At 39.9% G+C, this 25,579-nt stretch overlaps 2 protein-coding genes across 3 annotated transcripts; both read left to right on the forward strand.

Annotated features, from left to right (window-relative positions):
• Positions 1 to 125: 125 nt before the first annotated feature.
• On the forward strand, positions 126 to 12,476 carry LOC107041125. Its single transcript, XM_015261529.1, has 7 exons — positions 126 to 776; positions 1,962 to 2,204; positions 2,282 to 2,422; positions 7,414 to 7,611; positions 7,690 to 7,899; positions 8,043 to 8,550; positions 9,828 to 12,476. Exons 2-7 carry the CDS (start codon positions 1,995 to 1,997, stop codon positions 10,487 to 10,489), a joined length of 1,929 nt encoding a protein of 642 aa, XP_015117015.1. The 5' UTR covers positions 126 to 776; positions 1,962 to 1,994; the 3' UTR covers positions 10,490 to 12,476.
• Positions 12,477 to 13,981: 1,505 nt separating this feature from the next.
• On the forward strand, positions 13,982 to 25,321 carry LOC107041067 (TAR DNA-binding protein 43). Of its 2 annotated transcripts, none has more exons than XM_015261435.1 (4): positions 13,982 to 14,719; positions 16,101 to 16,270; positions 16,609 to 16,749; positions 22,166 to 25,321. In XM_015261435.1, exons 1-4 carry the CDS (start codon positions 14,482 to 14,484, stop codon positions 23,021 to 23,023), a joined length of 1,407 nt encoding a protein of 468 aa, XP_015116921.1. In that variant the 5' UTR covers positions 13,982 to 14,481; the 3' UTR covers positions 23,024 to 25,321. The 2 variants fall into 2 exon arrangements, with proteins under 2 accessions (XP_015116921.1, XP_015116922.1); XM_015261436.1 differs by lacking the exon at positions 22,166 to 25,321 and adding an exon at positions 19,298 to 21,513.
• The last annotated feature ends 258 nt before the right edge of the window (positions 25,322 to 25,579 follow it).

The following is a 25,579-nucleotide window of genomic DNA, read 5'->3' on the forward strand; positions in this document are numbered from 1 at the left end:
TCGATGTTGAAGTGCTGAAGTGCCCCCGATTGAAATCGCTCGTTGGGAACCGCCTGACGATAGGTCGAGCGCGTTTCTCACCCAGCCATCTTGGGTTCTTGGTTCGTATAGTCGTGCAACGGCACTGCCCGGAGAAGGAGGGGGCTGTCAGTCACGATACGTCAAAGCTATAGTCAATCCAACCGCAGTTTCATTTTTTTTTTACCTTTTGTTTGGTGAAAACTATTTTGTAACCTTTAAGTGCGGGAGGATCTCGAGCCCTAGCGACAATATAAATGTTCAATACGGGCATTGATGTGGTGAAGCATCCTGTATGAACCGATTGAGTGAGTGGTTATAACCTTGGGGCAAAATTTGGTTTAAACCGCCCGTGGGTTCAATCGTAGTCAGCACGGGCTTGTGCGCGGGGTTGTTGGTGTCGTTTGACCACTCACGACTGCGTATTCCCTGAATTGTGAAGGCAAAAAATTGTCCATTGGCGGTACAGTGGTGATACAGCGCCTAGACAACAGTGACTTCTGTGCATATGTGTGTTACTATTTTTCCCCCCTTGTTATTTACCGTTTGGAATTGAAAAAATCACTGTTTTTCCCCTTGCGTGTACTATTTCGACACAAAATGGGTTACAATGCGTGTGTATTTTGTGGCTGTGTTAGGCGTCAGTGATAATGGTACGCGTGCAAGTCGACCGTCAGTATCAGAAAGCACAAAAAGAAAGTGCTCTGAGCTACTTAGCTACCAACGAATTTCAGAGCTAAACTTGTTAACGGGAATAGGTAAGATTTACTTGTTTTTGGGGATTTTTTTTACCAAATTTCATGGCTCTTACATATTATGTATGTTGAAATAAATTTTATGATCAAAACAAGTGATTTGATTATCGGGTTTTTCAACTTTTTTCGAGTTTTTGTTTCTGCATTCAGTTGTTGGTTTTTCATTGGCGAAAGGACGGGGGATTTTTTTCAGTCTTGAATTTAATTGACGATGAGGGCCTGATTAGATTTTTCGATTTACTTGGAGTGGATTTTTTCGTCCTGACGATTGGCGAATCCATGGGAATTGGAGTTAGAGCTGGATCAATTGTTATTGAGAAGCTAACGACTCCAGATGATACTCAAATATCCAAGTTCAATTTTTGGTGATCAATATTAGCTTTCAGTCTTGGAACTAATCAGCAAAGATGTTGTTCTGAGACTAGACGTGTTTGACGATTAATTGAGATCAATCGGTCATATTGATTTCCATTAAATTCACAATGCAGAGCATGACTGAAAATCCTGAGAGCCTGGTAGTTTCAGCAAGTTTGGATGCACTTGCCAGAAGACTAAACAAATTTTATTGAGAATGCATGAGAAACTCGAGACTGTTCCCACGGTACAACGAAGATCCTATGAATGAGTTTCATAAGGAAAAGAAATTACTAATAACACGGGTAATCGGGTGAAAATGGGCCTTTTTCAATTGTCAGAGTGGTTTATCCCTCGATGACGCTGGGTAATATGAGATCTCCAAAATGTGCCATTCCAGATTTGTCCAGACGAAGCAAAAAAACAACGAGAAGATATCAGGAATTCGCGGATGATATCGTAACATTCAGCAATATTCTTCGTATTTTTCCATCAACAACTGACAAGTTTTACTTTTCCCCGCAAATTTTTCGCCCCAATTTCTTAACAAAGGTCATAAGGGTCACTAGGGTCCGGTGCATAAGAGCCAAGGTCACATCAATCCTTTATTCCAGACAATCTTTGCTCATCTCTTTTGCAAATCCACTCCAATTTTAAATCGTCTGTTGATTCCAAGTATTGATGATTGAAAAAGGTCCATCTTGCCCCAATTGCGGTTGCCAAACGAAGAAACGTTCACAGCCTGATCAATGTTCAAAGCAAATACAGATAATCCCTAGACGACTAGACGACTTTATATGGTCAATGTAAAAAGTCGAAATATTGATTTGTCAGGAAGCGATATCGAGCTATGTTGATGGTGAAAAAATGAGGTTCTCGGCTGTTCAAGAAGAGGATGGGTATGGGGTAGGACTGGGGCAAGAGAATCTTGCCAGTGATGTAGATGTGAGTATGATGGCTGCCGCTGGTGAAACACAGCCAGATGGTAAAACCATGGTTGACGAATCCTCGATGACCTACAATCTTCCATTGTTATTTGCCAATGGTTATCCGACTTCGTTAGAGAAAATTTCACTGGTAATTTCCATTAATCATATCATCCATATCAGCGTTATTGGACACTGCTCATGGACGTTTTGGTTATTAATTCACAGAATGAGTTGGAACGTTTCATAACATTCATGGTTGAATGTTCATCAGATCCACTGTCGACTGGGCCTGCCAATCCACCCCAGTGGTGGCCCAAGGAAGTCAAATTTTCAATTCCATTTGTACGACCTAAGAGAATCAATGACGTAAGTACCGTTGTTCATTAATAATTCATCAGCTTCATTATTTTGGACCATTTCTCCCGAAAAGGAAATATGAAATTCCGTATTCCAAACAATCTCCGATTGCGCGTCGTCCAACGGAAGATGGGGATTTGCGTTGAAATTACTCCTGAATGTTTATAAAGTATCAACAATCGACGCGAATTAATCGGTGAAAAATATGTGAGGTGACTCGATATGCGATAGATGAATCAATCCGAATGTAGACGAATTTAGTCTCCCGTAAATGTGGGCTTCTAATCCCTCTGGGCTCCCTGCGACGCCGTGCTCGCGTCCACTAACACGGAACTCGATACGACCTGGACAAAATGGCCGCCGGCTGAGGTGGCTCAGCCACGATCAAGATTATGGATCTTTCGGGTCATCGGGTTACTGGCATGCGATAGCAGCTGCTTTCTTCCGTGGAAGGTATCGAACGAGTCTCATTAAATTACGAATGTCCAATGCGTGGTTTTCGCGTAATATTTGCGAAGAAAATTTGAAATTTCGCGGCGGTTGGGGAATTGATTTGAATGCTCGAGAAATTTGGCAACGTCGCGTGATTTCCGATGAGGCATGCGTCACTCGTAGTCGCTTCGGCTTTATTCGAGAACATTCAGCCGAATCAACGCATCGTTGCGACATTTCGACGAAATCGAAATTTTTTTTCTGAATAAGAGACTAATTATAGTTCTGTCCAAGACATTCCGGCCCTTTTTCGAATTGCGTTATCAATGGAATGAATTCTGAAACTTTGGGAACGTCGCATGACCTCCAACTATGCACGCCGCACCCGTAGTCTCCTCGCAGTATTCGAGAGTATTCAATCGACTCAACACGATGTCGCGCCCTTTCAGCGCATAGCGGTTATACAGGGTGTCCCAAGAATCACATTGGGAATAAATCGCCCATATGTTTGGCATTGATAATACGCGATAGAAGATGTTAACAAATTACTGCGAATTGAATTCGCAGGAGAATCGATTCTAAAACTCGCGACGTTCGACTAATTTGGTAACGTGGCGTGATTTCCGATGGCGCATGCGTCACTTGTGGTCCCCACCGCATTATTCGGGAATATTCAACCGACCCAACGCAATGTTGCGACATTTCGACGAAGTCGCGATGAGATTGAATTATTCACAATTTTTTAACTGAATAAGGGATTTCAATTATGCCCTTTCTTCGAATTCCGTTATCAATGGAATAAATTCTGAAACTTTGGCAACGTCGCTTGACCTCCAACTATGCATGCCGCACCCGTAATCCCCTCGCAGTATTCGAGAGTATTGAATCGACTCAATAGGGCGTTGTGCCCCTTCAGCGCATAACGGTTATACAGGGTGTCCCAAAAATCACATCGAGAATAAATCGCCCCTATATGTTTGACAGTGATCATACGCGATAGAAGATGTTAAGCAGAATCGATTCTAAAGTTCGATACGTTTGACAAATTTGGCAACGTGGCGTGATTTCCGATGGCGCATGCGTCACTCGTGGTCCCTTCGGCTTTATTCGGGAATATTCAACCGACCCAATGCAATGTTGCGACATTTCGACGAAATCGGGTTGAGATTGAATCATTCACAATTTTTTAATTGAATACAGGATTTTAATTACTTTTTCAAGTGACGTTTTTAACCTTTACATCGAACCCCTCCGAAACCGTGCGTTTACCATACCTCGCGGTCTGTCAGACCGCTACTCCGTCTGGATCGCATTTCCCGTTTGTTTGAGGGAATGAATCAATACTTTTTGTAACTAAAGGTTCATATGAGGGCTAAAACGGGGAAAGATCACACAAAGATAAGTTGAAGAATGGAAGGGTCAAACGGGGAAGGGTTGAACAGAAGAGGCGAAACGCATGAGTATATTCAATTTAATTTTTTTACTTCGCACATAAATGTTTGTTATAAATATTTTTTTATATAAATCTCACTCGTTAATCCTCGATTATCAAACTAACAAAGATATGGTAGTCACTATGAATAATCGGTGCTACTTATCATTTTTTATCAATTCCCTCAGGGACTAAACTAGAAGAAACATTGATGGTTTCATGAATTTATCGGGGCGAAAAAAAATCGAAAACGTTTTGCATCGATTGTAATCGATGAAATAGGAAGCTACTGGAAGTTTGAAATTTTTATCTTACATTTATCAATATCAATAGTTATACACTGTGAAAGTTTTAATAGTAGTCTCACAGACTGGGAGTTTGGCATAAAGGTAAATGGAATAAATTCTCTGAAACTTTGGCAACGTCGCATGACCTCCAACTATGCGCGCCGCACCCGTAATCCCCTCGCAGTATTCAAGAGTATTTAATCGACTCAGCACAACGTCGCGCCCTTTCGGAGCATAGCGGTTATACAGGGTGTTCCAAGAATCACATTGAGAATAAATCGCTGTTTGATATTGATAATAGGTGATAGAAGATGTTAACAAATTACTGCTAATTGAATTCACAGTAGAACCGATTCTAAAGCTTGCGCCGCGGAAAATTCGGCAACGTCGCATGACCTTCGTCGATGCGTTATCTCCAGTCCCCTCGGCTGCATCCGAAGTATTTAGCCGACTCGACCCGACATCGCCACCTTTCTACGAATTGGGGACTATTATAAATACGTCAGGGGGAGTATAAACCGGAATAAATGAAGTTCCAAATTTTTAATAATCATAATTATACAATCCAGGTCTATTTCTTTCAGTATTATTTTTCTTACCATAGAAAATATCATTTTCTCTCCATTTTCCATGAGACCACTGTGCAACCAGAATATAAACCGGGAGATGGGGTGCATCCGTTATTTATCTGCAGTACATAGTCCGAATTATGCATACACTTGGTGGTCACCTCGCTTTAAAACATTCAATAACTCGAGCGTTGTCTGATGAAAAATTCATTCCTATGCTAACTGGAAATAAAAAAATACGGCGCCGCGACGCGACTGATCGTGTCATGGAAATATTTGACACGGCGTTGCCACACTTGTGGCTGCCGGAAGATCAGCGAGTCCATTCTCCGAGTGAATTGTGGCAACGGTGCGCTCAGATTTACATTAAGGCGCGGCGCCGCCATGCGAGTAATCACGTCGGGCAGTTTCACACGAGTAACGAAGGCTTAACCCTAGATTGGTCACCCTATGAGGGATTCCCCGTCTTTTTCCGTATTTTTTTTACCAGTAAACCATAACTCGGAAAATTCTGAAAAAAATCGACTTTGTCAATCGGAATGTGTAGAATTTATAGTACATTAGAGTACAAGGGCACAAATTTCGTTTTCAACGACTGTGTAGTTTACAGGCCGAGCCGAAGGCGAGGTCTGTACACACATTTGTTGAAAACGAAATTTATTACCGAGTGCTCTATAATATTTTATGTCAAGTCGTGCAGAAGTCGAGTTTCGAGCAGGCTGCGCGAAGCGCAGCGTGCGATAAACTCGACTTATTGCACGGCGCGACATAAATAGTATTTTTATCACTTCTATCGATTCAATAATTAGTCTCAGAGAGAATAATAATGGGAAAGAGAACCCGCAAAAGTGGGAAGTACTGTGACTAGAGTCGTTGGAGGTTTTCGTCGTAGGGCGTCGCCNATCTCCAGTCCCCTCGGCTGCATCCGAAGTATTTAGCCGACTCGACCCGACATCGCCACCTTTCTACGAATTGGGGACTATTATAAATACGTCAGGGGGAGTATAAACCGGAATAAATGAAGTTCCAAATTTTTAATAATCATAATTATACAATCCAGGTCTATTTCTTTCAGTATTATTTTTCTTACCATAGAAAATATCATTTTCTCTCCATTTTCCATGAGACCACTGTGCAACCAGAATATAAACCGGGAGATGGGGTGCATCCGTTATTTATCTGCAGTACATAGTCCGAATTATGCATACACTTGGTGGTCACCTCGCTTTAAAACATTCAATAACTCGAGCGTTGTCTGATGAAAAATTCATTCCTATGCTAACTGGAAATAAAAAAATACGGCGCCGCGACGCGACTGATCGTGTCATGGAAATATTTGACACGGCGTTGCCACACTTGTGGCTGCCGGAAGATCAGCGAGTCCATTCTCCGAGTGAATTGTGGCAACGGTGCGCTCAGATTTACATTAAGGCGCGGCGCCGCCATGCGAGTAATCACGTCGGGCAGTTTCACACGAGTAACGAAGGCTTAACCCTAGATTGGTCACCCTATGAGGGATTCCCCGTCTTTTTCCGTATTTTTTTTACCAGTAAACCATAACTCGGAAAATTCTGAAAAAAATCGACTTTGTCAATCGGAATGTGTAGAATTTATAGTACATTAGAGTACAAGGGCACAAATTTCGTTTTCAACGACTGTGTAGTTTACAGGCCGAGCCGAAGGCGAGGTCTGTACACACATTTGTTGAAAACGAAATTTATTACCGAGTGCTCTATAATATTTTATGTCAAGTCGTGCAGAAGTCGAGTTTCGAGCAGGCTGCGCGAAGCGCAGCGTGCGATAAACTCGACTTATTGCACGGCGCGACATAAATAGTATTTTTATCACTTCTATCGATTCAATAATTAGTCTCAGAGAGAATAATAATGGGAAAGAGAACCCGCAAAAGTGGGAAGTACTGTGACTAGAGTCGTTGGAGGTTTTCGTCGTAGGGCGTCGCCAGTCCCTCTCCAGTGCGTTCCCCCACTCCTTACGTACCTAGTCGGTACCGACTAAGAGACTCGGTAAGAACCAAGGGTTTGACAACGTCGCAGCGCCGTTAACATTGCGGGGAATACCTCGCGACGTGACCAAAGTCAGAGTCAAGTAAGATGACCAGACTAGGGTTAAATCCACGGGAAAAAATCCATCCTATATATCCACGGCAAAAGTTACTGTGGAGCGTGTGAATAGACACTGTCGAAAATTTCCAGAAGCTCTGTAATTTGATTCGCAATCTTCTGCACATGCAAACCAACAAGAAATTCTTTGTGTTTATAGAACTGGATGGGGACCTTAAAGAAACTCGTATACAAATGTTACACATACCACAAGAGCGAGTACTTACTTCGCTTTTGTGCGTATCTCGCCCAATATCCCCGAGAAAAGCTTTACTATGTCAATAATTGGGACTCGACGACGAGCCTTTATCACAAGGGCACTGGAAAACTACTGACTACATTCCGCAATGAGAACATGGTACCCTTGAAAACTGAATAATTCAACTAGTCGTAGAGAATAAATCCATATCCACCCGTAATGACTGAAAATTTCTAGGATTACGATAAAATAGTTGATAGCCCACGTCGATCTCTACTACCCCAGAATCATGCGACATCAAAAACCTTGGGCAAACCGAACAAGCCCAAGGAGCCGAAGCAACGGGCGAAGGATGATTCATCCTTGGTTGTGATACAGCCTTCAATGGAGGAGATTTATCTCTGTGACAACTGTGATGCTGAATTTGGTGATTTGGATCAGATGAAGGTACTTGTAGCTTCCATTGCAAAGAGAGACTTTCCCAGATCTGCCTTGTTATTTCATCCTTTCTAATATTCCTGATTCCTCGGCATTGGCACCCACCTCCCCTTCACCATTCATCTCAAAACCAATATTTGACTGGACCCTAGGATCACGAAAAAATATGCGGCGAACCAGTTCCTAACATCAGTCCACGTCCAGCGACCCCATACGAGCCCATCATCGAACCTGAACTGAATCAGAATCAGTTCTTAGATTACTTCAAATTATCAACACCCACTGCACCACCGAGGTCAGTCTCTTCGGACTCTAGCCTGCCTTCGCCGACGATTCATTGTGAACCTGTTAGAAGCACAAGGCGATTACGAACAGCTGTCAATCTCACGAGGTGTCCAACGATTCCGCTGTCATCGCCTGCTGGTCTCATCATGCTGAAGAAGTCGAAGACGATGACTGAGAGCATTCAGCAGGAACGACTGGACAGGGTGGAGAGACACCTACATGCACCACCTCTCAACAAGTTCAGCAGACCAAAGTGGCTTGATCGGCATGTCGAGTACAATCGGTGGATGGTCAGCTATAAACCAAGCAGGGAGAAATCTGCTCAGGATGACTACGTTCATAAGTATACGTTTGGGGCTTTCAAACGGAAACCTGGTGAGTGATATCTTCAATAAAGTATTCACATGACTTTTGAATTTTTCTCTATCCTTTTATAAAAAAATGCATGTGCAATATCGCGAGCGAATTTCATGGAAGAGAATTGAATACCGTTCAATAATACATGAATAAACGAATCATAATTGTCCAAATTATTTAGGTCCGAGGAAATTGGAATAATTCTACTTTCTTAATATTGCGTTTACTAAGGTTTTCTTCGAAGTTGAGTAGAATTAATAGCTAGAATTATGAGATTATCTCACTGTTTTGAATTTAGGATAGGAGACTCTGAATGCAATATAGTGAAAATGATGATCGATTTTTTCACTTTGAACAAATAATATTAATATCCAAATACTAAATTTCTGATATAAATGAAAAGAAGCTGTGACTCAATATTACAAATTAAGTTTCAATTTTTAAATTGGAGCTGAAAACACGAGATGACAATATTCTAAGCCCGGTATTATATGGATAAGATGAACAACAGATTAGTTGAATTGCCGTGTGAAATAACTGAGAATTGATAACAGTGTGGACACATACTTTTACCAGAGTATCAACAAATATTGAACTCCATAAATTCACACTCTAAAGTGTTCTAAAAGGAATTAAATTATAATTATGATTAAAATATTATTCAGTGTGCGGCGGAATTAGAGCATGAGCAAGTCATTTATTGTAATACGAAAATTTAACGGGTGATGAATTGGGACATGATTTTCATCGGCTGTATTGCGTTTTGCAAAAAAGGAATATCGAATCTTACAGAAAAAAGGACATAATGGCATCAACCGAAAAAGCAAGCGGCCGCGATGGTGCTAGGATTATAAAATTTCCGGTTAAAGTAGCCCACAAAACAGCTAGACTTGACGAATAATGTAAAACATAATTCCAAGTATCTTCTAAATCCTGCGAAACACTGGCATTTCCCAATTTCAAAATGAGTTTCCAGGATCAATATACCCCCGAAAATGCTCAAGCCTCGCTGAGCGAAGCCAAGCGCGCATGTTCCCAACTTCATCCTCCAGCTCACTACAATCAACATCGATTCCCACTAATCGTTTTCCCTAACACAATAAAAAAGTTCTCCAAAATCTATGATGAATTAATAAAAAAAAATCTCCAGCAAAATCAAAAGAGATTACGTAGAAACTTTCCCGATGCACCAACCCCTGCTATCCCAACAAAATCGCCCAACTTTCTCTCCAGTATTTATAGAAAAAGCCCCCAGGAACCCCTTACCCTGAATAATTAATTCACCTCTGTTGCAGCCCTCAGTCTAAAGTCTCAACTGCTCTACATAGCGTGTGGCACCTGCCACGTGAAGCTAGAACGACTGACCCCAGAGAAGTTGGAAGACCTGCAAATGCACCCCTGGAAATATCGTCCACCTCCGCCCAGGAGGATTCCCCCAAGACCCCGACCAGGGCCGCTGTCAAAGGTGAAGCCCCGAAACCTGGTCCTGAAGCGCAACAGCACGACTGAAGTTAATGCTGCATGTTCAGTCATGCCCAAACGCATGGCGAATGGCCTTCTGGTGACAGTGGAGAAAGCTCCAAAGCCAATTCTGCCAACACTACTGAAAAATCCTGTTCATCGTCGTCCAGAGGTGCAGAAGGATATCGTCCTGGTGGACCTGGTATCATCTGACGAAGAAGAGGACACGAGAACGCCCTTTCAGTCTGATGAGAATTGCGATCCTATGTCCACCCGCGAGAATCTCTCGAGGGCAAATTACTTCAAGCCCATTACCCTGAACCCTAGCAATGGCCGATCTCGGTCGCTCGGTTATCAGGGGACGACAGTCAACGATTGGCTGAGGAGGGGAACCCTCCCCAAGGACAACGGAAGGCACAGCAATCCTGTCAAGTATATTGGCAATGTCATAGACACGTCCAAGACATACTCATCGGTTCTTAAGCAATCTCCATAGAATAAACCTCCATTGAAGGCGTGCGAAGGGGACTTCAGTCATTCATAACTTTGGATTGGCTGAGTGAAAATGAAAAGATCTAGAGTCAATTTCAAGGTTCTCTATCCATCTTTGAAGATTGATCGAGTTGTCCGGATTGAATCGTCGGTTCGGAAGATATTGAGGATTGAAGGAGACTCAGCCACAGTCTATTTTTCCTTTCAACCCCAGAGCGCTATTTATTGAGTTTAGATGGTTCTAGAGGACGTTGCTGTTGTGGTGTCAATGATTGGCTGGGAGGGGCCCCTCTCCAAGGACAATGGAAGGCACAGCAATCCTGTCAAGTGTCTTGGCATCGGTTCTTAAGCAATCTCCATAGAATAAACCTCCATTGAAGGCGTGCGAAGGGGACTTCAGTCATTCATAACTTTGGATTGGCTGAGTGAAAATGAAAAGATCTAGAATCAATTTCAAGGTCCTCTATTGATCTTTGAAGATTGATCGATTCGTCCGGATTGAATCGTCGGTTCGAGAGATGTTGAGGATTGAAGGAGACTCAGTCACAGCCTGTCTATTTTTCCTTTCAATCCCAGAGCGCTATTTATTGAGTTTAGACCGTTCCTGTTGCGGTGTCAATGATTGGCTGGGAGGGGAGATTCATCGATTTATCCGGATCGAATCGTTGGTTAAACAGATATAGTCGTCAGTGAAGCCGATGAAATGGTGAAGTCTCATGATTAGTCGACTGCGTACGAAAAATTGTCAATAGATGGGGAAAAATGTCCTGAGGAACATCAAAATGTTCAGAGAATCTCTGAACCTCGTACTACATAAATTAATCTAAAATCGTAGATCAACGCTTGGCGCCAAAAATACTGATGACTTAATTTCAACTCAATCAATTGAAAAACAAAAAATACCAACATGTAGAGGAGAAAATTCTCCATACATTTGAAGTGGCAATGAATGCTCTACAATGAATAGTTTTTACGTAACAAAATCGTAAAGATTTATAACCTTGAATGGTGCCGAACAATCAACTGATCGCCTGCGCGCGCAGCTCAATCGAGGACGCGGATCATTTAGGATCGAAAGGTTTGACAATTTTTTACGCAAAAACTATTCATCGAACAACATTCATATTTTCTTTTTACAATTCATTGCCGAAGCGGTAAAACAATTCATGTTGGTTCAGGCCCCGATGAGTTTTTCAGGAATATCTGCGAATCTAAGGGAGATACCGAAATTCTCGTCAAAACCTCTTTTGTAGTTCTCTTTTTGTTCTACAAAAAAGGTTCTCAGAGAAATTTCGCTATCTCGCTTACATTCCGAGATATTCATCGAACACCAACGCGTGGACGAAATTACTTATGAATTAGTTGAGTTGAACTGAAATTACAGTCGTTTTGGCATGCTCTCCAGGATATTTTTCCTCATCGATTGACAATTTTTCGTGCACAAACGCATTGACATGGGTTGAAATAAAATCTTCCTTGACTGGATTAACATCGAAGATTGAAGAACCCTCATTTGCAGCCTGTGAATTATTTCCTTTCGGTCGTAGAGCGCTATTCATTGAGTTTAGATGATTTTATAGGACGTTACTGTTGTTTTGACGACAGTTTGATTGCATTAAGAATGCAAAACTCTCGTAGAAATTATTTCAAAGGGTCAATGACCCCGACGTTGATGAGCGTTGGACAATATAGACTGTTTTTTCATTTATTTCATTCGTACGGAAGCCCTTTAGTTCTTCCCTTTATCACTTGTTTTTTTTTATTGAATATATATTATATTTTTTCATCGAGAGAGCATTGCAACGTAAACGAATAGTGATGTATGACATTATTCGTACGAAATCATCAGATTGTTAAGATAAGATTACGATTGTCATAAAGTTAGTGGATTTCACGTGGATCCTGATATCAACTTGTGGTCGCTGTATACTTTATGAAAAATGTACATATAAAATAATCCTCATTTGAAATAAATTTGTCTAGATTTTTCATTTTATATGGATTCATTCCAGGGTAGGCTGTCGAGAGTGTCCTATTTCTGGCTTTTTTTTTCTAGGGAAAATTTAGTTATTTATTTTTTAGAGTTCACTGACCCCATGCGCCCCCTGGTGACTCTTAATTCTTTAGGTGTTCGGATGGTAATGCAGATGCACTTAATTTTTTTTTATGATGCAATTTAGGATACAAATTTATTATTTATTTATGTCGTTATTGTAATGTATCGATTATTTACGTGATTCCTTATTTCCATATTTTTCTATATTTATTTTTCGTTCTATTTTTACATATTTTTTGGAACTAGCGGCAAGATTTGGTACTACTGTCACCCAACCTGACCTGAGATTAATGGGGGCAGCACTAATCCCGGAAATATATCTTCGATAAAAATCGTTTAAAAATAATTTTTTCGAGAATTCAATCGATTAGATGGATATGATATTCTGTAATTTATTGATAACCTCTTAATGATGTAATAATGTGATATATTTTGTACTGAAATAAAGGAGTTTGAAATCGAGAGAGGGGAAAAGAATATCTTTAATTGTTGATGAGTCGGGATTGGCTGAGTTAAATTTGAAAAATTAGATGTTGTTTTCAAGGTTTTTTTTATGTTCTTCAAAATGACATGTCATTCATTCCGATTATTTGTTCAGAAGATATTGATTGAAGAAATTTTCAATGAAATGAGGGAAAGTCGAAGGTAAGGCTACAATGGTTGTCTTTGATTAGCAATAACTGGACGTCGGCGGAGTGAAATTAAAAAAATCTAGTTTCATTTCAAAGATATTTTCATGACCTTCAAAATGAAAACAGAATCATCTCATTGCAACGATTCGTCCAAAAGATATTGAACAAAAATTTTTCAAAAGGAAAGAAAGGTCGGAAGTAAAATAAAAATGGATTTTTTAAATGATCAATGAAATTAAAAAATCGAGGCTCATTTTGAACTTCACTTCATACCCTCGAAAAGCGCATTCAAAATAGTCTCATTAATCCCTCAATTTTTTTCAAAATTTCCCTCGATTTTTTGTTAAATACCAAAATGTAGTAAAAGGTTGTAAGTAAATTTTGACAATAGCTCAGTTGTCAATGAATATCTCGGAACCTAAGGCAGATACCACAATTTTTGTTATAACCTTTTTCGTAGACCGAATATAGACCTCCAAAAAAGCTAATCACAAAAATTTCGCCACCTCCCCTAGATTGGGAGATATTCCCGAAAAACAACTGAGAGCTGGGGAGCGATTTTGCTCGTTTTATGTCGACATAAAATCATAAATTTCAACCAATCCTAGTTGAGTATTTCGAATTCAGGACTGTCATTGGTTGAAATTTACGATTTGATGTCGACATAAAACGAGTAAAATCGCTCCCCTGAATTCAAACCTTCCCGCTCCCTGAACCCAACCCAACCCAATGAGCCGCCCGCCACATCCGCTTCCGTTATCGACCCCGAAGGTCCGCCATCAGCCAACACTCTCCTACCTCCCAATGCTCTCGCCGTGTGTTCGATGCACAAGCCCCCCAACGTAAGCGTGAGAGAGAAGTGCGGTGTTGCGTGACTGCGAGATTTGGCTGCGAGTTTCCGAGCGTGTATGTTTGTTGTGTTGTTTCGAGTTGAAAAATAATAAATAACGAGCGAAAGAGTAATATTAATATCCCCAAAGTCCCCCGTCCCACCGTTTCGCCACTGAATACGCTGAAAAAGCCCCGCTATTTCATGCCCAACGGGAAAAAAAATCAAAAAATCTGCGTAGTAAATGGAAGCACCCAGACCCTAGCAAATACCGAAAGCATAGCGAGAACGTGAGACAAGCCAACAACCAAAAAAGTGTTGTATATGAATACATATATAAATAACTGAGCGCGTGAGTGAGTGAACGATTTTCGTGAGGCATACAGCATTGTCCAGAAACAGGAAGGACGAGGCAATAGTTTATTTAAAGAGAGCATCGAATTCAGTTGGGAATAACAGATACTGTGGCGGGCAGAAAAATGTCGTCGTACATTCAAGTTGCTGAGGACGAGGGTGAGGAGCCCATAGAGTTACCCACTGAGGACGACATTACACTACTGTTGACTACTTTGGCTGCCCAATTTCCCGGTACCTGTGGACTCAAATATCGCAATCCCGAGTCGAGGAGCATGCGGGGCGTTAGGCTTGTCGATGGAAGACTTCATCCGCCTGAGAGTGGCTGGGGAAAGGCTGTCTATTTCTGCGTTTTTCCAAAAGGTAGACGCCACTGGCGCCCGACGCTGGGGAAGGGGGAGGGGATGTTTGGCTTGATAATAGATATTTTTTTGTTTTTTTGGGGATTAGGGGGGGGATGAGGATGTGGAGATTTTTGGGAGGGGGGAGGGCTTTTAATTGTAGATCATTTGAGATTGGGCGCGTGGAATTTCGCGATTTTTTTTTTGGTTTAGGGGTTTCTTGAGAAGTGAGAGTCGGATTCGATGTGTTAGGTTTGGGTCGGTTGGAGGGGGGATTTTTTTTCAAGAATGATAGCTTTGTGGTTGGGAGAGGGGTTGGGGATGTTTGGGTTGATATTCGATATTTTTTCTTTTTTTTTTCTTTTGTTTTTTGGGGGTTAGAGGGGGGATGAGGATGTGGAGATTTTTCAGAGAGGAGAGGGTTTTTAATTGTTGATGATTTGAGATTGGGCGCGTGGAATTTGAGGATTTTTTTTTGTTTGAGGGTTTTTTGGGAGGTGAGAGTCGGATTTGATGTATTAGGCTTGGGTCGGTTGGAGGGGGGATTTTTTTTTAAGGATGATAGCTTTGCGGTTGGAAGAGGGGTTGGGGATGTTTGGGTTGATATTGGATATTTTTTGTTTTTTTTTCTTTTGTTCTTTTGGGGGGCTGGAGAGGGAATGAGGATGTGGAGATTTTTAGGGGAGGGGAGGGTTTTTAATTGTTGATGATTTGAGATTGGGCGAGTGGAATTTGAGGATTTTTTTCGCCTTGGAGAATTTTTGGGAGGGGAAAGTGGGGATTTTTTTTAAGGGGAAACGGAACCCCTGTGTTTACAGGAACTTTTAGAATTGTTTTCTGCTACATTTATTACTTTATATCTATGAAGTTAGTATATCCACTCGATCAGTGCATTGTTGAGTCAATGAAGTAGTTTCATAAATAAAAAATAATAATTGGAGGAGAAAATACAATTCTGCAAGTTCATGTAAACACAGGGGTTCCATTTCACTTTAAACGAGGATGGCTTTGTGGTTGGCGGAGGGGATGAGGATGTTTGGGTTGATGATTGTTTTTTGGTTGGGTTTGGGGGTGAGGGATGAGGATGTGGAGATTTTTGCGATTTTGGGAAAATGCAGGGTTTTTAATAATCGACGATTTGAGATTGAGCGAGTGAAATTTGAGAATTTTCTTTTTGGTTTGGGAGGATTTTTGGGATGTGAGACGGGAATTTGATGCATTACGATTGGGTCGTTTAAAGGGGAATTTTTTTGTGGCCCTTTGGGGAAAGGCCAATACCAATCCCCGGACGAGGAAAAGTGAAGATCAGTACGGAAAAATATTTTTTAACTCTCGGTTTATTTCACGTAATGCTATTAACTTGAGAAAATAGATGTTCTGGTAACGTTGTTGGTGCTTTACAGAAAATAAACGCAAATCTGATGACAATTTGGAGAATTCCACGGCCAAGACTAAAAGAATGGAGACAAAGCTGCGTTGCACTGATTTAATCGTACTTGGATTACCCTGGAAAACTACTGAGCAAAATTTGAGGGAGTACTTCGAGACTTTTGGGGAAGTTCTGATGGCCCAGGTAATGCATTCATTCTCATCGACATTGGAAAAGCCCCAATATTGCTGTGAAAAAACTAAATCACTCCATTTAACTTTAAAAATCCTCAAGTACTTTTTGCAGTTTCATAATCTTGAAAAGTTGGCTGTTTCATAAATTAATTAATCAGGACTTTGTATTAATATTTTGTACAAAAAATTGTCTAAAAGACTATAAACAATGTTTTGGAAGCAGAATCATTGTTAATGAGGTGATAGCGAGAATTATCACCGCAAATTTATCATTTATAATTAACAAAAGTATGAAAAAATATCCGAGTAGAATCCAGAAATGTTTCAATAGAATTTTCGGGGTTTCAGGTGAAAAAGGACGCTAAATCCGGCCAAAGTAAAGGCTTTGGCTTCATAAGATTCGGCAGTTACGAGTCCCAGCTGAGGTGTCTTGCCCAACGACACATGATCGATGGAAGATGGTGTGACGTCAAGGTTCCCAACAGCAAGGTAAGCGGCCAAACAATATTTTAATTCAACTTGACAACAGATTGAGTCGAGCCGTCCCCTATTCGGGGATTACCATTGAACAGAGCACAACATATTTAAGGAGAGATACATTCCACGTGTTAACGATCAATATGTACGAGATTCAGATCGTTATTTTCATGACTGTCTCCAGAGTTGACAATATGAGATGTAAATATAAAATATTCACGAAAAATAATATCAGGCCTGAATTCAGCAGAGCAAAATCGAAAAATTCATGAAGTTTTGGTGAATATCAGTGGAAATATTATTCATATTATTGTAATTATTTATTTATTTCTTCATTTTATTCCCAAAAGTGGAATTTTTTGATAAAAAAAATTATTTATTCCACCATGACACAAATTTTTGCTAACAATTTTGCAAAAACTGATCTAAAATTTAAACTTGAACCCCTTTCGTTTTACAATATTCAAAATAGAATAAACCAAGTGAGACCACTGCTATTATCTATTGCTTCATTTTATTCCTAAAAGTAGAATTCTTTCACAACAAAAATTATTTCAGCTTGACATCTTCCGAAATATTTTGCAAAAATTAAAGTTACATCACTTCTTCTCGTTCTGAACTTTCATTGCTACATTTACATTGCAACCATTGATTTTAGAAAATTTAAAGAGAAAAAATAAAACGAGTCATGAAGAAACCGATCATCTCCGTGTGTGCATTTACCGAATTATAAAATGAAATGGAAGAAAGTAAATAATGAGTGAGAACGTTTTTTATGGTATAAATAGATGAATGCGAATGGCGACAATGATGTAAAGAGCGAGCGTACATGGTTTCATGTCTGTATGATATCTGAATGTATGGAGTGTGATGCGGGTGACTCAGAGTGTTTCTCTCTCTTCAAGTGAATGGACTGACTTTTTTTTCTCTCTTGTTTTCGCCAATTTTTTTTATTAAATAATCGAAATGTATGGAGTTTCTCTCGTGATGTAGAGCATTAAAATCATCGGGTGGATGGTATATTGAGAGGTGTTTTTTTATCGGGAGTTCAAGTCATGTTTAATATGAATTTTTAAGAGTAATGGTTTATTATTGATTGATGAATTTTTTGACAGTGTGATTTCATTCTGACAGAGCTGGGGAGTTCCATGGGAGTTTAATAGTGAATAGTTTTTTTTATGGTTTTTGAGGATGGAATACTCTTTGGAGGAATTAATTTTTTTTTTTTATTTTGCTTCTGAAAGTGAAATTAACTAGGTATTTTCTGTTTTTTAATAGAAATAGTATTGACTGCTTCTAAAATTAGATAGACTATTCCGATAAAATGGCTGGGTAGTTGATAAACATTTGAAAACTATGTAATTTCTCAACTTCAATCAAATAGTGAATTTAAGGGAAATAGCTTTTTATGGTATTTGAGAATTGAATACTATTGTAAATAGTCATTGAGTTGATTGTTTTGGAGAAATTACCTATTTTTATTTTCCTTCCGCAACTGAAACGAACTAGGCATTTTCTATTTTTTAACAGAAGTTGTATTGACTGTTTCTAAAATTAGATCGACTATTCCAATAAAATGGCCGGATAGTTGATCAACATTTTCATACGACGATATTTCAAAAGATTATTATTAACTCTTGATTTGAAATAGTATTCATTTGAAGAAAACTATGAAAAAACTATTCAATTTCTCCCATTCGAACCAACAGTCATGATTATTTTGCCCAGCTCTGCTTACCGAATTATTACGAAAGTTCAATTATGTAATGACGTGTGCGTGCGTGGGAGAAAATAAACTCATGTACTCGCGTTAATTCATCCTTTGTTGTACGTTTTTCGTTTCAATTCCGGGGTGTGCTGTGTGGAGTATGTCGATGGAGTGAGACCGTAGAATACAATGTCGATCGGTTGAATGAACAGATTGAGTAGGCGATTAAAACACATCCTTGATTGAATTTCCCTCCGTTAGTTTGGGAGAGAAGTAAAGGGGGAATTGTTGAGGAGACAAACGTTCGTGAATATCTTTGAATCCAAGGGGGATTAGAAATTTTTTATTAGAACCTTTTTTGTGGAGAATTTCATAAGCTACAAAAAATGTTCCCGGGAGTTTTCTCGTAGATCCACTCTTTTTCGAGATATTTCAAATTTTCCGTGAGAAAAAATCCTCCATCCTCCCTTAATTCACGAACATTGATTTTTTAACCAATTGAGCAATTAAAAACAAGTAGAGAATTTCACAAATTACTATGAATTAATAACGAATGATCTACCCAACAAGTAATATAACAATTTCATTGATTAATTAATCAATTACTTCAATTAATTAGAATTGAAACACGATCGAATAAAATTCGTTTATCACTCTAATCTGCCTCATCGAGTCAAAAACGTTTCGCCCCCTCAGCAACGCCCCCTCCCCCAAAAAATTACACGTCAAAATGTCCGAATGTGCCCCTGAGAGTGTCTGACCCCAAAAGAAAGCCCCCCTGAAACCAAAAAATCAGCCCCAACCCCCCAAAAAGTACCTATTGTTCGAGGGAATGGATGTGTCTGGTTCCAGAACATAGACGGGATAATGATGGCACGTCAGTATGATACCGGTAAGCACAGCGAGTGTTATCGTCCAATTCCGGTGCATACCCCAGGTAGTCGTCGTTTATCAGTGGCTAAACCCTACATGCCAACAACCGCCGAAAGTACAACCGCACCCCGCTACGATCAGGATTACGATTACAAGACAACTCATTATCCATCCTATCCCCCAAATTACCCATACGATGAAACAAATAAATACAAGTATGAGCAGCAGGGTGTGCCCCAACAGCCAATAGCCCAGGGTTACGGTTACGATAAGCCCCAGTATCCAGGTTATGACGAGAACAATTACGAGTCTAGAGGTTACATGGCGTCTCACCAGGCGGCGCCACAGTCAGCCCCTGGAACGAATTACCAGGAGTCGGAGTACACTAGGTACAATTACGAGGGCAATCGGCCTTATCTGGGGTCAGACGGTAGTGAGTATGATAAGGGAAGATATGGGTATCAGTACGAGAGGAGCTATTACGACGCTGAGGGAAGGTACATCGATGGCAGGCATGATCCGCGTTACACAGACACTCGTCATCAGGATGGACGTGACAATCGGGAGGAGAATAGATACGATAATAGGGAGGACAGACGGTACCAGGAGGGCAGGGAGGATGAGACCACCAGGTATGAGGGACGGGAGGAGCGGTACATGGATCGCAGCGATGGACGATATGACAACAGATATCCCAAAGAGAACTATTACGATCGGTACTACAAGCATCGACCTGCGAGGGAACATCCCGCTGAGACGTCGAGATATTGATAAATGGCCCGGTTTTACGGTTAATTGAGTAGTTTCTCAGGGGATCGGGCTTGATGGGAGTTAGGGATATTGGGAGAGGGCTCAGAAGGGTCTCGTTTACGGACAGGGAGGATTCATTGATTTGACATTGTCTTAGGGTGAAGATATTCGCGATGTTAAATTGACGAGTGGCGGGGCTTTAAGTAATGTTACAATATGGATGACATTAAATTTTACCATTAAAAATTTTCAGTCGCTCAATGGAGTCAATGGATCAATGGAGTTAAGCCCATTTATTATTGAGGAGCCCCAATTGTGTGTATGAATAGGAAGTTTCCCCTGATACCACTTTTGGTGATTTCATTCGACATGTTTTAAGGGGGCCATGTTAAAGCGTCAGCGCCGCCTCGCGGTCGTTTAACATCGCGAATTCCTGGAAATGTAACGTCTTTAGGCATTACGTGTGATTTTAGGGTTTTTGGGGATCTTGAAATTCAAGGGAGAGATATTTTAATCTGTTTTTCCAGGGTTGTGACTTGCATTCAGGTCGCGACTTGAATTTAAGAAGAGAATGAAATTTATATCGCGACTTAAATTCAGGTCACAACTGGCATTCATAATCATGTCGCGACGCAAATTTAAGCCACGGCTTAAATTCAGGTATTTTTTGCATTCAAAATCAGGTCGCGAGTTGAATTTAAGGCGAGGCTTAAATTTATGCAACGACTTAAATTCAGGTAACAACTTGTGCTCGTAATCAAGTCGTGACACAAATTTAAGACATGGCTTAAATTTAGCTAGTCGTTTGTATTCAAAATCAGGTCGTGACCTAAATTTAGATCACGGTTTAAATTCTAATCTCGTCTCAAATCGAAATTCTGATCGTGACTTAAATTCAAGTAACAACTTGCATTCATACTCAGGTCGAGATATGAATTTAAGCCATGGCTTAATTTCAGGTACTCACTTGCATTCAAAATCAGTTCGTGACATAAATTTAGGCTGCGACTTGAGAAAAAATGGTTCAAAAAAAAAATTTCAATCGCCTTTACGTTCAGAAAAATTTAGCAAAAAAGTTATAAATTTCTTTTTATTTGGGGAGATAAATCAAAATGGAAAGAATAATTGTAGACGTTTGCTCTTTACTATCCATCAACGTCGCCAATTACTAATAATGTTTTACGATATTCACTGTAAGTTAAATGATTACATTAACCTAGGAATGGATAGTTATGAAGTATGATTTTAACCATTATTTTGGGTATATTTTCCTTGTACCATAGTTTGATTATAATTTCGAGTGGAATATTAACGATGCAAATGTTCGGGGTAACGTTTTTATTTCTTGTTATTCTGAAATTAGTGGTTAAGGATTTATACATAGATAATAGATAACTTTGTATAAAATAGAAAAAAAAAACATGAACGATGAACATTGTTGAATACTTATGAGGTTTTTCAACCGAATTAGGACCAATTTTGTTGTATGTATTGTATATATTTTAGATGATATTCAGCGGATTCAGTTGATTGATATGATGCAAATGATGTGGGGATATGTGTTTAACCGTTTGATACTTGTTGGAAGGGAGGCACGTGAGAATTGTTCATAAATAGTTTTTCCATTTTTTATAAGAAAAAAAAATTCAACTAAGGCCTTTTACCCTCCAGCACCAGATGCCCCAGAACTCCATAAAAGCCCTTCCTTGGAAAAAATAGTTCACCCCATTGAACGGACTCTCAGACCTGTTCATCACTCATCCGCCATTTTGTGATCACTCGCGGCCATTTTGCGTCAGCGTGCGCGCGCAAACTTTGCGCGTGAACGCCTATGGAGCCTAGACGGAACCACACCCCATAACCAATAAGAATGGAGCAAACAGAATTGGCGGGTAAATGCTGAGATATGAATGGGCAGATGGACTTTCACCGAGTTCTCTCCCATCTATTTAATAATTCACCCTGGAAAGACTGTCAATTTCTCGCGATCGAATAAAGAAAATGGACTCCAACCCTCCCAACAAGTATCAACCCCACACCCCGAAACAACCCCCCCGGCTAACAACCCCCTGACTGATGATTGGCGTTTGTGCTTAGGAGGGAATGATTCAGCAAGTACCGTGCAAGGTATTCGTGGGCCGCTGTACAGAAGACCTAACAGCGGACGATCTTCGCGACTACTTCTCAAAATTCGGTGAAGTTACGGACGTATTCATCCCCAAGCCATTTCGTGCATTCTCATTCGTAACATTCTTAGATCCCGAGGTTGCCCAGTCCCTGTGCGGTGAAGATCACATAATAAAGGGCATATCTGTTCATGTATCCAATGCAGCACCAAAATCCGAGGGTAACAATCGTAATTTCAACAATCAGATGAATTCAAATATGCGTGGAAGGGGTATGCCAGGCCCAATTGACAATAATATGCAGGGAAATTATCAGGGAAATCGTTACATGGGACATTCGGGCAATAATATGGGCCCCAATGGCTGGAGTAATCCTGGAAATCGTGGAAATCTTGACATGCCAAATTTACAGGCACTTGGTATAACAGGACAGAATAATGGCGGTGGTGGTGGTGGTGGTTTGACCAATCCACTTGCTATGGGGGGAATTAATCTGTCAGGATTGCCAGTTAATCCAGCACTTGTTGCTGCTGCCCTCAATCAAGCGTCATGGGGACTCATTGGGAATCTTCAGAATCAGGGAAATGATCAGGGGTATTCTAACCAGCCTGGACCACCTGGACAACCACCCTCGGGGAACAACAGTATTGGGAACAGTGGAAATTCGGGATTTCTCAGCTGGATGAATCAAGGGGGTGGTGATGGCAACACGGGAAATCCTGGGTCTGGGGGACCTGGGCCCAATAATCCCAATGCTAGCCAGGGCGCCTGGCAGAATCATCCAGGACAGCGGGATCAGAAAACTAATACATTTTTGAAGTATGAGTAAGGTGGGGAGGAGATGATCGTGGGAAATTGTTGAGGGTGATTATTTGGAGGCGATTTGGAAGGTTTTTTTTTTGGTGTTTATGTCAAATTATCAGCACTTTTAATGCAGAAGAGGTGTAGAACGTGATGAGAACGTGGGGGATATGAAATTAGGGTTGTCTTGGTTGGCAGGGGTCTAGGGGGAAGGTAATGGAGGGACATTCTACATTTAGATGATGTCTTAAATTCAGGCTACGACTTGAAATCAGGTCGTGACGCAAATTTATAACTAGAAAGGCTTTTAAGTTTCAATGTGGATCTAGAATTCAATTGAGATGAAGGCTTAAATTCAGTTCCAGGCATAAATTCAAGTTGTGGCTTGAATTCAGGCTGCAGATTAAAATCAGGTCGTGACGCAAATTTAGGTCCAGAAAGTCTTAATCCTCGATTTGGATCTGCAAAACTACTTCAGTTCACGTCGAGGCTTAAATTTGGGTCCAACCATAAATCGAGGACGTGGCTTAAATTCAGGCTGCGACTTAAATTCAGGTCACAATTTGAATTAATTGAAATCGCTACTTAAATTCAGATATAAATTCAATCATGCAGTATAAAAAAAGCGAATCTAAAATTTCCCACAAAAAATGTCTTAAATATTCCCCTACACCCACTTTCAACTGAGATAAACGCGCAAACAACAAAAATATCAAACCCATCATGTTCAGTCTCACCTACAATTACCCACCTCGAATTATAATTGTCTTATCAACTGGCTTTATTTCATTACACAATTCACGATTTGTTTACACAGCCAGCAATATCTAATCTGTAAAAATAATCACCCAGGAAAACCGACGAGAGAAGATGAATAATTGACTTGGAATGCAATCGATGTCATAAAATCAACGCAACTAAATCTAAAGAGAACTGATGAAAAAAAAAGGAACGAAATATTGGGATGAAATATGAGAAAATTTTTAACACGAGATAATTGTAATAATATGGTGCATTGAAAACGATTAACTAAACTTAAGCCGAGATATGGATGGGAAGAGTCAAATGAGTGGTGAATGTGCATTAGAATTTTCTTTATCATTTGATTTATTTCTCACGAGATATATTGTAATGATAATTCTAATGTCTAGAGCGGCGTATATGTGCTTGGAATTCATTGCAGTGTGTTTAATATTTAAATAATAATGAGGTATGTTCGGTGTAATGTGGGATTTTGAGTAAGTTAGCACCCTTTCACAAATAAATGAATGAGGTAATTGGGATAATTGATGATAATGGATGACAATGTAACTGATAATTGATTAATTGATGAGGTTTCGAGATGGTAGATGTGAATTTGTGAGGGGGGATGGAGATTAGATGATCAATATCTGCGAGGGTCGGTATAAGATTGATTATACTATAGTTGTTTATCAGTTTGTGAGTGTATTCGTATCATTGAATTACTAACAAAGAAAATATGGTTAATAAATAAAGTAACATGAATTTAGGTAATGCCATTTATTATGGTGGAAAAAAAATTATTGTAAGTATATGGATTAATATGCGCTTAGCTGATAGTTATTTCATCGATGAGAGCTTAAGTAATCGTTGTATACATGCTTTTTCAAGGAATGTTGCATGGTTTCCCTCCTGGATGGGTCGGATGTCTGAGGAATTTTCTTCTCTTATTTTGGTATATAGACGGGAATTCTAGGGAAGATGTGAAGTGTGAGAGGATTTTTTTTTCATGATGTTCAGGAAAAAGTATTAGTCATTTTTTGTGGAGAATGTTATAAGCTACCAAAGAGGTCAAATTTAGCTCACGGCTTAAATTCAGGTAACGACTTAAATTCAGGTCGGGACCTATCAATTTTGGTCGTGACTTAAATTCAGGTATATGCCTATCAATTTAGGTCGTGGCTTAAATTCAGGTCGGGCGCAGATTCAGGTTGCGTCCTAAATTTACATTGCACCTACATTCAGGTCTCGTCTTAAATTCAGGTCGGGCTTGGATTTATATCGCAGCTTGAATTCACAGTGCGGCTTAAATTGGAGGCGTGGCTTAAATTCAGGTCGATAAAAAACTGCACTTTTTTTTTCGAAAACCCAACACTTCGAGATATTCCCCAAAATCAGCAACATTAAATTTTTTCAACATTAAAAAATGACAAATTCCTCTCACACTTTGCAATTTTCCCCTGATAAAAACAATGAATCGGAGATGATAATGAATATCTCAAACGAGATATTAAGGTACTTCCGCAGTAAGTATACTTGGTGAAAATTTCGAAATGGTATAAAGACGCAATATTTGGATCATATGTTGTTGACCACATTAAAAAGATATTCCCAAAATTTCAAGTCTCTGGTCCACCCCATTTTTGAGATATGCATCGCCGAACATTCAATTTTTGTGTTTTTTCCATTTTTGACGATGTATATCTCGAAAATGGGGTGGACAAGGTACTTGAAATTTTGGGAATAGTTTTTGAATGTGCTCAACAACATGATCCAAATATTGCGTCTTTATACCATTTCGAAATTTTCACCAAGTATACTTACTGCGGGAGTTCCTTAACCC

The sequence above is a fragment of the Diachasma alloeum genome, unplaced genomic scaffold (genome assembly GCF_001412515.2).
Source record: "Diachasma alloeum isolate Michigan unplaced genomic scaffold, Dall2.0 Dall_scaffold_00354, whole genome shotgun sequence".
Classification (NCBI taxonomy): domain Eukaryota; kingdom Metazoa; phylum Arthropoda; class Insecta; order Hymenoptera; family Braconidae; genus Diachasma; species Diachasma alloeum.